At 39.4% G+C, this 17,492-nt stretch overlaps 1 protein-coding gene across 1 annotated transcript in view; it reads right to left on the reverse strand.

Moving 5' to 3' along the window:
* The window catches only part of si:ch211-132g1.7 (prostaglandin F2 receptor negative regulator), a 70,362-nt gene that overhangs the window by 49,991 nt on the left and 2,879 nt on the right, over positions 1-17,492 (reverse strand). The window contains exons 2-5 of the mRNA XM_038719567.1: positions 14,136-14,248; positions 13,177-13,435; positions 6,459-6,863; positions 1,694-2,104 (exon numbers count right to left, since the gene is read on the reverse strand). Coding sequence (XP_038575495.1) covers positions 1,694-2,104; positions 6,459-6,863; positions 13,177-13,435; positions 14,136-14,248 — 1,188 coding nt within the window. The remainder of the gene's footprint in view (positions 1-1,693; positions 2,105-6,458; positions 6,864-13,176; positions 13,436-14,135; positions 14,249-17,492) is intronic.

Below are 17,492 nucleotides of genomic sequence, written 5' to 3' on the forward strand. Positions count from 1 at the left end.
CGCATGCAATTTTATGTGCTAAGATGTATAGTTAATTAGATTGTATTATGCCAATTCAACAGAAATTATTCGGTTCTTAGGGTATAAATATATGTAACAATGTTTAAGAAAAGAATGTAGATTTTATTTGATCTGCCCGTTATAAATCTGATCGGAACATACTTCTTCAGAGTCAAAATCAAAGAGAACACACAAAAAATAAAAGGGATGAATGAGCATCCTAATTTATTTCATTATGTTAATTTAGGAGGAAGCAACCATACTAATTCCATATCTACTTGCATATCTAATACATCCCCATGCAAGCCAAATACATTCCCCTTCACTACATAAAATGCAACATAATGTAAAATTCAAAAACCAGAGGTAATTCAGAAAAGAGACAGACCAACGGACCACCCATCATGTCAGTAATTAATTTGTTTGACACCACTGCGAAATCCACACACACACACACACACACACTAACAGCATACCCAGAGGTAGCAGAGTGCAGGACAGGCATGACTAATCAATCGTCCTCGCCACAGGAGTCAACAGGCTGACTAGAGGATTAACGAGTTTCCCCTTGAGACTCCAGATTCATCTGTGGCACCACAGATCTGTTACACATCCACAAATCGTGACATCATACATGCACATGGTGCTTTACATCTACTTTTCTATTATCCCCCCCCCCCCCCGTTTGCCACTGTGTTGGACAAACTGTCCCCAAACACACCATGCGGGTAAAAATGGCCAACCACTCTAAAGTAAAGTACTCAACTTCTCCCCAGAGCTAGTGCCAACCAATATAGACAAGATTGAATATTTTGGTCCACAAACCTTGGCAGTGATAATGTGATATTTTAGGGATAATTCTACATTTTAAATAAGCTATTTGACATACAGTAATTAAACAATCCATGGTGACCACTTCCAAGAAATCTAGCTCAGAACACCATCAAATGCTAATTAGCAAATAAGCACCATAGTTAGCTGTGTCACATCACAAAACCTGGAAACCAAACACTAAAATTAACCCTGACTTTCATTAAACTTCCACTCAACAAGAACAGGATTGAGAGCAACATCTTGATCAACAAAGTTCCAGATAATATTCAGTTTCATGTCAGGGTGACATCTTAGTCAGCTCTTCCCAAAGTAGTAAGTTATTAACCGTCAACAATTTGGATAACTGAATTGACATCAAGAAAAAAATGCTAATTATTTGCTGGTTTCAGCTTCTCAAATGTGAGGATCTGCTGTTCTTTATCTTGGTAAATTCATTTATATTTGGGTTTTGAACTGTTGCTCAGACAAATAAGCAACCCGATGACATCACCTGTGATTCTGGGAAACTTTCACTACTGTCTGACATTTTATATACAACAACTAATTGATTAATTCAAATAAGGTTATTTTATATCAAATCGTTGACCTCATTTAGTATTTAAATCAAAATTATGAGAAAAATCATTAAAACTATATTTTAAGTGAGAACTTTAAATACAAAAGATGTATTTAGCATATGACTGTATTTCATTATATTTATAAAGGTCATAACTATGAGAGACTCAATTTCCATTTTTTGGGGAGAAATGTGCTTCTATTTGCAACTGACTTTTTTGAAACTCATGTCTTTATGTTGCATTAATCATCCGAACATCTTAAAGCAGCATTAAAAAAAAACACCAACATTTGTTTCACTCACTGATCTGCGACACCTTCACAGTCAAAGGGCTGGACGTTTTCTCGGCTGCCATGTGCCACCTCCTTCCTCCTTTCTCGATGAAGGCTCGGATGCGGCAGGTGTACGCCCCTCCGTCCTCCCCACTCACCCCTGTCAACCCCAGCCTGTATTCTCCAGCTCCCGTCCGCTCCAAGGTTGCCTCCCCTCGCTTTCCTTGCGCGCTGCTCGAGGAGGTGTTTGAGATCACTACCCCGCTGCGCTCCATGGTGATGATCTCGCGGCCGTCAGCCAGCCAGGTCACTTCCAGGGCGAGGGCGGGCAGGTTGTCGGCGGCGATGGAGCAGAGGAGGCTCAGTGTGTTACCGGGGGAGAGGAGGAGAGACGTGGAGGAGGGGGAGGAGGAGGATGAAGCATTCACGCTGAGGGACCGACCTTGAGAAGACGGAGACAGAGTTAGTCCCTTCATCATTATGTGTACAGGCAACATAAACAAGATGATGGCTTAACACAAAGACTCCTTTGGTCCTTAATAAGTGCTACAATTTTAAAGATTTGTCCGCATTACTGAAGTATTCTGCACAAAGACAACAATACCAGACTCTGCAATCAAATCAATGAGTAGAAGAAAAGGTATGGCGATTAGTGGACTTTCAGTGTCTTTAGTCTGGGCTGAACATGTGTAAGGAAAGCCGTTTTCAGTGTCCACTGATTTTTATCCAGAAAATTATTAAACAGTTATTTGGCTGTTTAATCAGTTAACTCACACAAAAATAACTGATTCTGAAATTCAGATGATGATACTATACTGATCAGACTAAACAGTTCAACATCACATACGGACTGCTGACAGAGAAAACAACTGAAAACTTAAATGATGAAGCCTTTGAGCCATATGATGTTGCTCCACTATCATTCCCTTGGGATGCACTTTTTAAGCAAATTACATCAAATCAAGTTCAAAGAGTTAATTAACAGAATAATTAAATTCTGATAATGAATTATGAAAGTTAGTTGCAGCACTTATGTATATTGTAATCAGTGGCGGCTGGCCAAGAGAGGGCGCCATCCTCCCTGGTGGAAAAGTTTAGATTTTTCTTTTTAAAATAAGTTAAATTTAAAACATTTTTGAAATAAACAATAATTACTTGTTTTAAGTATATGTGTGTCTAAAATTCACAATAATGTGCAATATATAAAATATTGTCACCCTAAGCAGAGTCAGTCAGTAGAGTAGGGACACCTGACGTTATAGATAATGATGAATGCGGAACTCAAGTCAGTGGCTTTCAGCCGCCCACAAATTCAGTAAGATCTGATCTTCAAAATCCATTTGAGAGGAGAACTTTGGTAGAGAAACAACATGTCAAGAGCTTGTCAACCTGACATCAAAATCAGCCAACAGGATAGCGAGAAAGGTAACATACGTGCGAGGCTTCTTCCGCCATTGGCACAATAGAAAAGCTTGGCTAGTTGAGCTGGCCTTGCTCTACCACAATGAGACCGAATCCTTTGACAACCCTGGCGTTTTCAGTAGATCTTGTTGCCTCGGTGGACAGTGTGTTGGAGGCGCACCTTAAGACAGCTACTGTTTTCAAAAGGCATCTCAACGACTGTGCAAAACAAACTTTTGGACTGCATGCTGTCAGTTCTTAAAGATTACATTCTCGAGGAAGTAAAAAATGCTGAATATCTTTCTATTCAGGCAGATGAGACAACTGACATTTCGACCCACTGACAGCTGGTGCTTGTGCTACGGTACAGCGGTTGGCTACAGAGGTAAGCTGTATAGTTTATAGGCAGCTCTGAAGTGTTAAGATGTAGTCATTTCCAGCGGTGGACAGTCACTTAAGCAGGCCTACTGTACTGAAGTAAAAATTAGAGGTATTTGTACTGTACTTGAATATTTTCTTTTCATGCCACTTTCTATGTTTATTTTCGTAAGTTTGTTTTTTGTAAGAAACTTTTTAATATTGGCATTACAGGTGCTGGTCATATTAATTAGAATGTCATCAAAAAGTTGATTTATTTCAGTAATTCCATTCAAAAAGTGAAACTTGGATATTATATTCATTCATTACACACAGACTGACATTTCAAATGTTTAGTTCATTTAATTGGGATGATTAAAACTGACAGCCAATGAAAATCCCAAATTTAGTATCTCCGAAAATTAGAATATTACTTAAGACCAATACAAAAAAAGGATTTTTCGAAATGTTGGCCAACTGAAAAGTATGAACATAAAAAACCATCACTGATTGTGGAAACTTTACACTGGACTTCAAGCAACGTGGATTCTGTGCCTCTCCTCTCTTCCTCCAGACTATGGGACCTTGATTTCCAAAGGAAATGCAAAATTTACTTTCATCAGAGAACATAACTTTGGACCACTCAGCAGCAGTCCAGTCCTTTTTGTCTTTAGCCCGACGCTGTGTCTTGTTCAAGAGTGGCTTGACACAAGGAATGCGACAGCTGAAACCCATGTCTTGCATACGTCTGTGCGTGGTGGTTCTTGAAGCACTGACTCCAGCTGCAGTCCACCCTTTGTGAATCTCATTTTTGAGTGAGTTTTGTTTCACAATCCTCTCCAGGGTGCGGTTATCCCTATTGCTTGTACACTTTTTTCTACCACATCTTTCCCTTCCCTTCGCCTCTCTATTAATGTGTTTGGACACAGAGCTCTGTGAACAGCCAGCCTCTTTAGCAATGACTGTGTGTCTTGCCCTCCTTGTGCAAGGTGTCAATGGTCGTCTTTTGGACAGCTGTCAAGTCAGCAGTCTTCCCCATGATTGTGTAGCCTACAGAACTAGACTGAGAGACCATTTAAAGGCCTTTGCAGGTGTTTTGAGTTAATTAGCTGATTAGAGTGTGGCACCAGGTGTCTTCAATATTGAACCTTTTCACAATATTCTAATTTTCTGAGATACTGATTTTGGGGTTTTCATTAGTTGTCAGTTATAATCATCAAAATTAAAAGGAATGAACCCTTGAAATATATCAGTCTGTGTGGAATGAATTTATACATTATACAAGTTTCACTTTTTGAATGGAATTACTGAAATAAATCAACTTTTTGATGACATTCTAATTATATGACCAGCACCTGTAAATCATTTCTGACTATTTCACAGAGCACTGGCACAGTCCCACCTAAAATATTTTTCACCAGCCACCACTGATGGTAATGATTATGTATAGTTGAATATAAAAGTCAGCCTATCTATCAAAATAATGGAGACAGAAAACAGGCGAACAAAAGATAGAGGGGAGAAGATTGAAATGTGAATCCGTTTAGCTTATAAACCATCAGAGGCAAAGTTAGTTGAAACTTAAGATAAGAGTATATATTCTTTAAAGACAATGTAAACAGTCATCCTTAAATGTCAGCGATTTAGAGGAGAGCACAAGAAAACTTTTGATTTCCAAAAGCACCTTTCATCAGTGGTGCTAAAGAAGAACTTTACAACCCTCTCTATTAAAAAGTCCAGCAAATTAAAAACAGTTGTCAGTCTCTTCTGTGAATCTTCAAACCAATTGGATCAGGGGTTTGGATACGGTCTCCAGTAACAACCTAGGCTGCAGTATGTGGGAAGAGTCTCTGTATGGTGTCTGAAAAAGGACAAAAGACACAAAGCCCACTCGGTATGGCTTTTCTTATCCTCTTTACTCAAGTCAGTAAGTCAATATGAACAGACTGGGACACAATGGACGGGAGACCGAGACCTGTGTGTCCAGCTCATCTCTGGTTTCATTACAACCCACTGGGTGTTTTTCCAGCACTTTAAGAGGATATGGTAGACCAGAAAGATCTAAGATATGGTGACCACAGCAACCACTGTGAATGAGTGAGAGAGAGAGAGAGTGTATGTGCGTGTGTGAGTGTAGGGGCCTCTCTGAGGACAGAGTGAGACAGAAAGACAGACAGTGAGGGTCACGGGCCTCGTGGGACAGAGCGAGGCAAAGAGGAAAAAGAGTCTCACAGAGGAGAGGACTCTATTAAAGTAAAAGACAGCCACACAACAGAGAGAGAACTCTCCCACGTCCCTCCCTCTCCTCCTTCATTTTCTTCCAAAATCACTCCATATCCAACTAAGTAGCACAGGAAACTGTGAAACACATACAGTGTAGTTATCACTTTCATCAAGAACCAAGAAAGAGGCTTGAAGATTATTGATTGCTCCCTTTAGTGTAATTATCATCTCCAAATTTCGTAACAATACTACTACTTCATTTATAATTACTTATTATTAGTGAAAGTAATATAGTAATGTAACGAGTAATGAAACTAGTTACTTTTATCAACCAGTAATAAGTAAAGTAATTTTGCTTTAAGGAGTAATAAGTAACGGCTTACAATTTCTGAGTAACTTTGGGGAAGACGGTGTGGAGTGAGAAGGAAATGGCTTTACCATTTTCTAACTTGTAGTCTTCAGTCCTAATGGACACTAACTCAAGTCACCTCTCAGGTATTTGGCCATAAACCAAAGTATTGGGCAACGTGATGATGACGCTAGATGAAAAGACCTTCATCTGTCACGATATTTCATTCTGGACCACAGTGGTGGTCTGACCTACTGGCCGACATTTGAATCCCTAGAGGCACGTCAGTAGCTGTGGAAATCGTGGGAAATAAAAGCATTGTATTATTTAAGAGAAATAAAATGCCAGAAACTCTTCTTCTAAACTAACTGTTACTGCAACTATTACTGCATTTACTACTGCTACACTGATAGTGATGCTGCTTCTGCTGTTACTACTATTATACTTTTGCTGTTCTTTTTCTTACCTGTAGGAGTAACAGCAACAGTGCCCATCTCTTTTGTGCTCTCCACGATTTTTATCCATTTGCCATTTTCATGCGTCCATTCCGTCCCGTTGCATTCATAAATCCCTTCGTCAGACGATGTCACTCTGGAAATCACCAATTCAAACAATCCATCCTTCCCAGGAACCAATCGAATGCCTCCGTCGGCGTAGCGCCGGGTGTACTTCAGCCCTGTGACCACGTCTCCCTGGGGGCCAAATGTCAAAATTTCCTCCGATGTCGTTCCCTTCTTCACCGACCAGGTGACAGACAGGTAGGTGGGGTGGGTGAGTTGCCGGGTGATGTTGCAGGAGAGTGTCATGTCACTACCTTCTGGGACAACTGGGGGCGGGGTCTGGGAGGAGACCCTGAGGGTGTTGGGGATGACTGACGGGAAAAAGAGAAAAGATTTTAGGAATACACATGAATATCACCGAACACAAAGACAAGAAACTTCAAGCTCTCAACACACATCCATTTCTTTCTTTATTTGCCACTGTGGAGTGCTTTCCACCTTTTACAGTGACAGGACACATCTGCCAGGCTTGAATCAACTTACTTGCTTTTAAAAGTAAATATTTAGTCTAAATACAGAGAATTACTGCCTGCATAGAAGATAATTTCCATTTGCTTGGTGTGTCCGTAGCTAAAGATACTTCTGCAGTTGCTTCCTTTGCTCTGTATTCTTACAGCTGCTTCACAGTAAGACCTTCTACTGATGACAATTTACACTTTTTACTAGGAAACTACTGCAGAAAGTGTGTGTGTGTCAGTCGAAGAGAGTAGTTTGATTTTAACTGAGGTTACAAGTTGGTTTAATCTACTTTCAAATGCTGGACGCACCTTTTACAGTTTAGTGTACATCAAACCTCTTGCTCATTAAAAAAATAAAACTAAATATGCTTATATTGGTGTTTGTTTAGATTTTGTCTTTTTTATTACTTTTGTATTCTTCTTTGTTGTTACTGGTACAGAGTTTGTATAATCAGCGGCACATTTGCATTTTCTCCCCATTTGTCTTCACTGTCTATTACTGGAGGCATATTCAGAGCTGTGTGCAACAAGAAGGTCTTGATTACTGCAATGATCTGTTTAAAACAATTTCCACTTTTACAAAGCTGCTAATTCTTTAGCAAAAAAACAGAAGCAAAGACATAACGACACAATCAAGGTTCTTTTTCTTTTTTGTTCTGCCCCCCCCTTCCTTCAGCACTTTGATGTTGAGCAGGGGAAAACATTGTATACATGTAGGAAATGAATGATCCTGACAGATAACGTGTTGAAATGGACGTATGTGCATGTAAAAACAAAAAACAACATCAAAAGGGAGTTAAAATGTAAAACAAAAAGAACTACTAAACTTCACTCAAACTAAAAAGTTTCAAGATTCAACTATTAAATGCAGGTATTTATTAATAAGGGCTTACCAAATTTATAGGTCAATGTGTCACAGTTAAGCTTCCTAAGTCAGATTTTTTTTATATATATATATATATATATATATATATATATATATATATATATATATATATATATATATATATATATATATATATATATATATATATATATATATATATATATATATATATATATATATATATATATATATATATATATATATATACACACACACACACACAAGATTAACGTAAACTTCCAGGACATTAATATGTCGTAATATTACGCACAATGTAAAACTCTTGTACTGTTATCAAGGTCACTGGCTGAATGAGAGTTAAATAAACAAACAGCTCCTGATAATACAGTGAATTTGTGACTGTGTGTGTGTGTGTGTGAGAAACACACCCAGGGGAGTGTCCATAAAGGTTAATGACTTGCCTGCTCAGGTAACACAGTAAACTATTTCACTCTCACACCAGCAGATTTTCCTCCACTCTCACTCTGCGCTTGTTTTTTGTTCCGACAATGAGAAATTTTTTTTTTAAAAAAGGTTCCTGGTTAATTTGAAACTCTGGTCTCTTCCTGAACTGCACCGGCTGCTAAATGTGACATTCAAGAGTTGGAGCAGGTCTTAACGGAGCAGCTTTTGCCATTGCTTTGTTTCTTTTCTTTTCTTGTTATGACACATAAACAAGGATCATGAGTCACTCAGCGAGAGGAAATAAAAAAAAAAAAAAAAACTGGGGAAGTTATCACTGCTGGATATGCTGTTGGGAGCTGTGCCTTGCTTTCAAATGCCTCCACAACAACAACACCACAAATAAGTTTCACCTCTGCTTTTCACAACAGGGAAAGTAAAGGAAAAGACATTAGATCCTTTGACGAATGGCACGTCTGCAGTGAAGACGCGGGGGGTTAATAATAAAACTGTTAGGCTCAGTAATGTTGATGGATGACTGTTAAACACACATTACAGGCTTTGCTTTATCATCACCACAGATTTCTTTTGATCCTTTACATATGAAAAACACTAAATTACACCAAAAAATGTAAAATACAAGTAAAGACTTCAAGGTTCACATCTACAAAACTGACTTCAGGTCTGATATCTAATTAATAATCTACCTATAAAGACATATAAAAAAGAAATATAAAACCATCTACTTATAAGTAATCATAGCCCTAAACCTTTTCCAATTTGAAGTTTCATCCCCAAATTTACATAAATGGTGAATTATCCTTTGGAAGCTAGTTCTAGTTGTGTAACAAATGAATCCAAGAAACAGCAGATGGCTGGGAATGAGGAGTACGAAGCTGTGTATTGTGGGAATTACATTTATGCCATATTCACGTCCTGTGGGAAAGATACATTTTTTAAGTGTTCAGAAAAAAACGTTTTTTTGTCTCAGCTATAAATGTTGAATAAAAGACGTACTTCAGGAAATAATCTAGCACTTTATCCATATTCAGGTGGCAGCCTTGAACAACTTTATCGAGGAGGTGGAGAAAGAAGGTGCTGGCTGTGACACAGTATTAGAAAACTAAAGGATCCTGCGTCAGCTCTAAGGAGTGGCAGTTACACGTCCCAGTCGGATTGGGTAAAGCAGTAATATACTACACCTACTCTACCTGTTCGTCTACCCAACAGGCTTTTGGCATAGCTCTTAGTTTGGTTATGGCATACATATTATTTTCAAGATAAACTGGCTAATCAGATGGAGTGTCAGTGGTAGCACAGGTCTTCAACACATTGGAAATACAGCTATATAGATGATAGTGTGTGTCTGTGTTCACAGTAGAGAACCAAGATGGGATGCTTTTAAAAATGTCAAATGAACACTTCTTAGATTTGTTCCATGTTTCATATAGAGGATGGGGTTATGCTCATTGTCAGCGGTGTCTGCCAGTTAGAGAAACAGCTGGCCAATGAGAGATTTGTAGGGGGGGATAAAGAACGGGCACATCATCTTCCTACATAGCTAGCTAGCTAAAACAGTGATAGCAAAATGGCAGCAAGCTGTGGATGAGATTGATGCAGTTGAGCAAGCTGTCATAAGCCTGGCTGCTGTCAGAAGATCCGTTATAAACTGTAGTGCGCTTGTTTTAATATTCTTGAACTAGTATTTTACATGTTGTGGCACAGAATCAGTTGCTCAGAGAGTGCTATGGCACTGAGATAAGGTTTCTTCAAAGGGTTAAAGTATTTTAAACATAGGCAACTATAAAGTTCGTAACAGGGCGATACTGGACACCACCAAGACTAGTGGAAGTTGGAGTGCATAGTACTACTGCTGCTGTGCTGCAGTGATTTGAGTGTCTGTGGCAGATAACGAAGGCCGTACGAATAATCTGCGTTTTGCTCTATCAATTAAAATTAGCCTGAAAGGAGATTTCAAACCCTGAGCGACCTGTACTTCACTTGCTTCTTACATAACCAAAAAGCCTCAGTGGGGCGATGGAGGCAGCGCGTGGTTGTGTGTGTGTTTATGAAAGTGAGTGCCGACGAACGTGATGCACAAGCCTCGACTGGTATACACCCTCCGGCAGAAAAATCTAACTCCTCATCTCTTGTTAACGACTAACAATCTCCTTCACACACACATTCTCCCCTTTGGACACTACAAAACACACTACTCACTAATACACTACTGCATGTGCTCCACATATACACGACACAATCTGTCTTGCACATAAACAGCGCTGCCTAGTTAATTCAGGTCTAAATTTAACAAGGTGTCTGGGGAGCCGTGCTGGGAAGCAGAGAGCAGCAGAACATGATGGTGCATTATGGAGCTAACTAACCTGCTGTCAGACAATCCCTGTTTGTGACTTCATCTTTCAAATCTGAGGGCTAATAGCATGAACTCTTCCTGAAACCCCTCTTTCTATAAATTAAAAAAACAAACAAACAACAATTTAAACAAATAAAGTTGTCAAAATGGGTGTGTAATAATTACTGACTGGATAACTGCGAGTGAAAAACCAATTAAATTCAAAGGAAAATGCTGAACATGGGGTTTTTCCTCTTTCCCTCCGTTTCAGAAAATAGTCCAAATTAAAACTGTACACAGTAAGGTCCGTAGAGGATCCTATGGACCAGAAAACTGTTTCTGGACACATTATCACCTCTACAAATAAAACCCTAAACTTGCAGAATTGGCTAGATATCACCAGGAAAATTTGGTTCATGGTGCTGGTGAACAGCACACATTGCCATGGATGGAGATCTATAAGAAGGCTACTATAGACCATCAACCTGTTGGTAAGCCTGTAAATATTAAGACATTCCTCTCTATTTCCTACCTTCATTTAGTAAACTAAACAAGTCTGATTATCGGGGTTTGAGGCTGGAACAGTTTGGGTTTTCACGCTTAAAAATTGTACCAATGCTAGTTTTAAACTTTAAATGAGAGTACTTTAAGGGATTTATTTGTTTGCCAGGAAGTTAAAAATGTATACTTTTCTGGTATATTTGTATTACCCGGTCTCCTAAAAATGACATTTGTATAGTACTGATTTTCAAGTGCATATACTGCCCGGATTATGTTTTTTTTATATCGAACGTGTCTGCCAAGAAGCGTTATATTTAGGTAACTTAAAGCACTTAATAAAAGTTGAGGAACAATTGTGGTACTAGTTTAATATTAAATATCTCAACACTGACTTAAAGCACAATACAGGAGATCTCTTTTTTTAATATTTAAGCAAAACTATAGTCATTCCCCTATCATGACCACAATGCTAGCGTAGCTTAATGCTAAACAAACATGGGATGCAGGACACACATATACTGTATGTTATTTTTTAACAGACAAGTTGGTATGAGGAAGTGCTGTATCCATCCATATCTGACCAGTAATGGGGTTATGCAGGCTGTAGATCAGCTTCCTGCTTGTTGACTTGTAAATGGCTGCCTAGTCCAGGCAGTTAACTTTCTTGTAAAGCAGGTTGCGTTTTTGGTTAATCTCATCATCATTCATGCTGATGATTTCCTCCCTGCTGTGCTGATCTTCAGCTGCTGTTCCCATAATGGTGCTGAATATGCTATCAGATGTAATGTCCACAGGAGTTTTTCCTACTTAAGTGAAGGTGTTCTTGAAGTAGACAGTGAGGTCTAATATCTTCATTTCATAGATGATTTGATCAATTGTGATGTTAGAAATATTCCCAAGTTAATCCACCTGCACAAATGGCAATAAAACTTAGACAGAACTGAAACACCGACAAAATCTTTACTCTGAAGTTCTGAGGGTCTGTTGCTATTTTTTGACAATTTATGGTTTAAGCAGATGAATAAAATATCAATCTGCAGATTAATTGACATTTAACTTCACCAGTTTCACAGTAAAGGCTTTCCACTGTCTTGTCATTTAAATGCATTTATTGTGAACAAAAGCAGAAAGTAGTGGTGTGGCATCAGCAATACGTTTACACATCAACAATAGCTCACTGCAGTAAAAAGGACCGAGTAGATCAGAAATGGACTGGACGTTTGGTTGATGCCTGACTTTCCTAATGAGATCTTTACTGGCACAGATACCGATCCAGCAGATCTGACCCGTGCTTCCCTCGTTATAATCATGACGAATGTTAAATACAATAATATAGTTTGTAACGCTCTTAAAGGCTCTTCTCCCTCATCTTGATCAGGAAAATTATACCAACTATTACCAACTGTTGACAATGTTGCGACTCAAACTGTTGAACACTGGAAGCCATGTAACTTAACGTTTGTCCCTGTGGGGTGCTTTGATGATATGCCACATGACGGTATTTATATTCTCTCAGTCTCCCCTGGCCCTTATTTGACTCAAGCCAAGTACTCCCACCTGACATCTGCTCCCCCACCATGAGGGTTTGAATGTGTTGAGGTGAGTTGTGTGTCAGTGTGAAAGCCAAATTATAAGCCAGTAATTGTCTAAAACCAGCGGGAATGTGTGTGTGTGTGTGTGTGTGTGTGTGTGTGTGTGTGTGTGTGTGTGTGTGTGTGTGTGTGTGTGTGTGTGTGTGTGTGTGTGTGTGTGTCTGGAGGATATATACATGGTCAGTAGAGCATTAGTAAGTTATGGGGATAGCTGTTAAATGAACCATCATTGCCAGCTAGTGTCACACAGACCCACACACAAAAACATGGTTAAGACTGCTAGCTTCACATGCTATTAAATTGTTATAGTTTCTTTATAGATTTTGCTCCTGGAGCAGGATTTAGATCATGATCTAAAGTCACATGACAGATGTAATTATATAAATAAATAATAATATTAGTCAAAGGACAAAATTCTCAATACACACACACCTGTGAGTTTGACCTGAGCCTCGTAGTTGCCACTGAAGGAGGAGTCTGTACTCGGCGTTTGACACCAGTAGAACCCAGCATCAGTCGACTTCACCTCCGCTATCTTCAGCTCCACCTCGTCGTCCTGGAGCCGCTCTACCGCGATGTCGCCGGATGCGACACGCTTGCTAAACAACGGGTCGGGGTACCCGGTGTCAAAGGTGGAAATCATCTTTTTCTGCGCCCCGGTCGCCTCCCTGGACATCATCCACTCAAAATCCTGTAGTGGCATTACAATCATCCACATGTCGAAAAGTAGGTAAATGTGTGACTTTAATGCTCTGAAGAGGATGAGCTAAGAATTTAATAAAAACGCTACAAGCTTTCCCCTGGAGCCAACCTCAGGCTAAACTCCGTCAAAAAAAGACATCAAACAGTGGTCAGCTGTCCATGAGCAACCAACATCACAGTCCTTTTGATGTATGTTTAACACAACAGGTTTGAGGTAAGAATATTTCAAGAACCAGTTGCCGCTCCCTCCACGTTCAAAAGAGAATACTAAAAATGCCGTACTCATGACAATTAAACAGCTCTCTAATTGCAGGGAACTCTGGGATCTAAAAGTGGGACAACAGTGCAGAAAAGGCTGAGAATTTTGTACTATACAGACAAACATACAGTCAACTCCTGTTTAGCTAATGCTTGCTTAAAAAATATTTCCCAGCTGCATTGGGAATTTAACCTTTTTAAAAACTATATATTTGTGTCCCATTTTTAAAAGATTTACATATCTGAAGATCTAAACATTTTCAGTAGGATCCATTGGACCACAGACACATTGTTGGTTCTAGTCTTTTCATCAGAGTTGTTGACAATAGCAAAAATACAGAACATCACCAGTTTTATCCTTTAAAACTGATCAGTCTGTCAGAAAGATAACATGCACCCAGATGTGATATGGAGTTATAAAAGAAATGTACCTGCTCAGGAGGTCCCGAGTAGTCCTTGACATCACATGTGATGGAGACAGGCTGACCCTCCACCCGGATTAAAGGACCAGGAGACACTGTCACCACCCGGGCCAAGCACCCACCTTCAGGGACAAGAGAGAATTTTTGTAAAAACAAAACATAAGAATAACAGAAACAAACAAGTGTACTGAGGTTGGGTCTAACATATCTATCTTTATAAAATTGTAAAATTAAATCTTCCGTTTTTATAGAATGAATAGGTTGTATTCAGATATTGTTTAAGAAAGCATTATGCTCTATTGCATATCTCTGACATGCTTGTGAGCTATGAACTAGCTAGCCCCTTAGGTCATCTGGACCAGTCCGGCTGGTTATTCCCTGACTTTTAAAACCTTCCTTTTTAGCTGCGCCTGTCAGAAGTCTGGTTTGCTGGTCTTAACTAATATTTGATTCTTACTCGCTTCAGTGGTTTTAACACAAACTCAAATTTGTTATTTGTATCGGTCAACTGTTGGTCTAAATTATAGTTCAAGTCTTTTGTCTTATCTGTCTGTTTTAATGTGTTTACTGTACAATCTTTTTTCGTGGCTGCAACTTCCGTGGTAGCTCCCGCTCTGTGCAGCACATTGTGCTTTCACCTGGAATGAAATGTGGTATATAAATAAAGCTCTGCTTTTACAAGCAAGCATAAGCCTGATGACTAGTAACAGACTAAAAGGACTGTCAGCATTAAAGCATTAACACATCTGTAAGCTAAATGCCTCACTGGCTGGGATGATGTTGACAACTCTGGCCAAAACTTACATGGATACCAATCTCACTTAGACACACGCACCAACACACAGCATGTTGCAACTTGTGTAGACCTGAACAGTAACGACAATGATGATGCTGCTAAAACCTGAATTGCATTCGCCGTATGCATGTATTTCTACACACAAATACTTGTGCCCACATCATTTTGTTTGGCACGGACTCTCACCACTGGTTACGTATGTCAGCACTCTGGCAGATTTCAAAGATTAGCAGAAAAAACAAGAGAGCGTGAGGTTTATATATAAAAGTAACTCTCTGATTTTGTTTCCATTGTTCACCATATAATTAGTGCTCTTTAGTGAGATTGCAAGGTTTGTGGTTTTATCAAAATCTAACCATCTGGTTTACATTGTTCCTCAGTTGAGTGTAAAACTCTGACATTCCAGCTGAGTGAAGCGTGTAGTGACAGAGCAGACTGACTGAGCTCAGCAGAGTTAGTTGGCGCAGTAACCCGTTGCTTCCATGCTGGTGAAATCTGGCTGCAGGCCTACACACTCCCAACTCCTACCCTGATGTCTGCACTCAGATAAGCTAAAAGGTATAGTGGAGATGCTACATGCTGCTGGAATTGTTTGCGTTACTAAACTACAGTTGAACACAGTCGGTTTCTTGGCAGGTTGCTCACTACATTATTCACTTTGAGGATAATAATACGCTCAAGGTTGTGTTCAGGTATTGACTTTATGTACTTTTTGTAACAGAAATCTTTACCACCTGTACAAGTAAAAGTGTCAAGTAGTAAAATCTGGCATCAAATGTTCACATTCTTAATTCTGCCAGTGTTATGCAATTTGATGTAGGTAAAGCTCTGGTACAGGTGCTTGTGTTGAAGACATTTTTCTATCATTTACTACATCATAAGTTTTGTTGTTGTAGCTCTGTATTCGGGATGCACTGATCTAATCTTTTCTCTCCTGACACAACATCTAACACTGGGTATCTGCCGATACAGAGTACCAGTCTGATACTGGCGCGCTCTTTTCTCCCCAAAATTTAAAGTTAATACATCACTAGAAACTAAAACATTTTAGAAGTGTTTTTGTAAAAAAAACAAATGTCTTCTTCCATAGTCTTATTTTAACAAAAATCTGCATCAGCTTTGTTTTGTTTTTTAAAAAGTGCTTCATAAACAAGTCCTGAGCTTGGATGGTCCATCAATACTTTTTGGCAGTTGGCCTGGTGTTATGCGAGTGAGCCTGCTGAGCGGGAGCTTTTTTCTGCTTTAGTAAGTAGCAATGAAATAAGCAGCACTTCAAACCTACTGCATGTTTCTGCTTCTGTTTAGGGTTTTCTGTCAGGAGGACATGTGGTCTAGGGTTTACTTTATCTTTGTATCAGATAAACCAGAGGCCGATGGATTCCTCACACTTCTGACAGCTACAGTGAAAAACAATGACTCATTTAACACTTGGGAGCTATACGATGTCACACAAGTATAAAACTTCAAACTGCACCATGGGGGTTGTTGCCATTCCTCAAGTTAATATGACAAACTGATTCACCCAACTCGAGAAAATCCAGCATGAAGAGTGCCTGAGGTTCAGCATCCCAGACATGTCTGCAGGTTTTTCTGTACCACTGAGACATCAAGTTGAAAAAGGTTTAATTCAAAAATTAAGTTAAATGGTCACTATATGTGATTAATTCCAACTGCTTAAGGAAAACCTTTACGTCCTCTCTACACTTTACACACAGTCCTGTCCTGCGCATTAAAAGGCGCAATAAGATTTCTGCTGTGCCATGTCACAAAATGACCATAATGTACAGTATATACCGGCATGTTGGTGAGGAGTGATAGGGCCATTCATCACTAAAATAAGAGACTCAAAGCTGCTGGGCCAGGTGCTGAGATTTACAGTTTTCAAACTCAATTTCCAGCCTAACTGTGTCTGTCTCTCCTGGAACGAATACTGCACAGCCAGCGGAGCCTGAAGACACCCAGAAAGTTTAATAATCAAAGCAAGAATCTGATCAAAAGTTGGACAGTGTGACATTTTTATGCCACCACGGCCTGGGCGGGCATGTGCCAGCTCGAGGCAGAGACGGGACGTGAGACGACCGGAGGTGAAGAGGGATTGGTTCACTCCCCCGACTCCCTCCAGGCACCAGTCCAGAGTCAGGTTAAGTGGATTTGGACTGGTTAAAACTAGACCGCAAGTCAGTTTTCTCTCTACTTCTCAGGTTGGAAATCTAATTTCTCTGATGTTGGGTAACCACAAGATAAAACTCAGGGGTCACACGATGATTAAAGATCAAATTACTTTTCCTGATAAGATTGACAACTCATGTCTGTGCGGTAAATGTGAAGCTACAGCCAGGAGACTGTTAGCTTAGCATAGCATAAAGATAAGAAACAAAAGGGAAGCAGCAAGCCTGGCTCTGTCCAAAGGTAACAAAATTTGCCTGCCAGTGCCTCTAAAACTCACAGATTAACATGTAATAGCTTGTTTTTTAATCTGAACAAAACCAATGTGTAAAAATTACATGTTAAGATTTTACGGGATTTTACTATTTAAAACAAGAGCGGACCTGTGCGAAGCCATTTCTTTA

The sequence above is a fragment of the Micropterus salmoides genome, unplaced genomic scaffold, assembly GCF_014851395.1.
Source record: "Micropterus salmoides isolate LMB-PRFRI ecotype aquatic unplaced genomic scaffold, ASM1485139v1 Ms_hic_scaffold_1, whole genome shotgun sequence".
Lineage (NCBI taxonomy): Eukaryota > Metazoa > Chordata > Actinopteri > Centrarchiformes > Centrarchidae > Micropterus > Micropterus salmoides.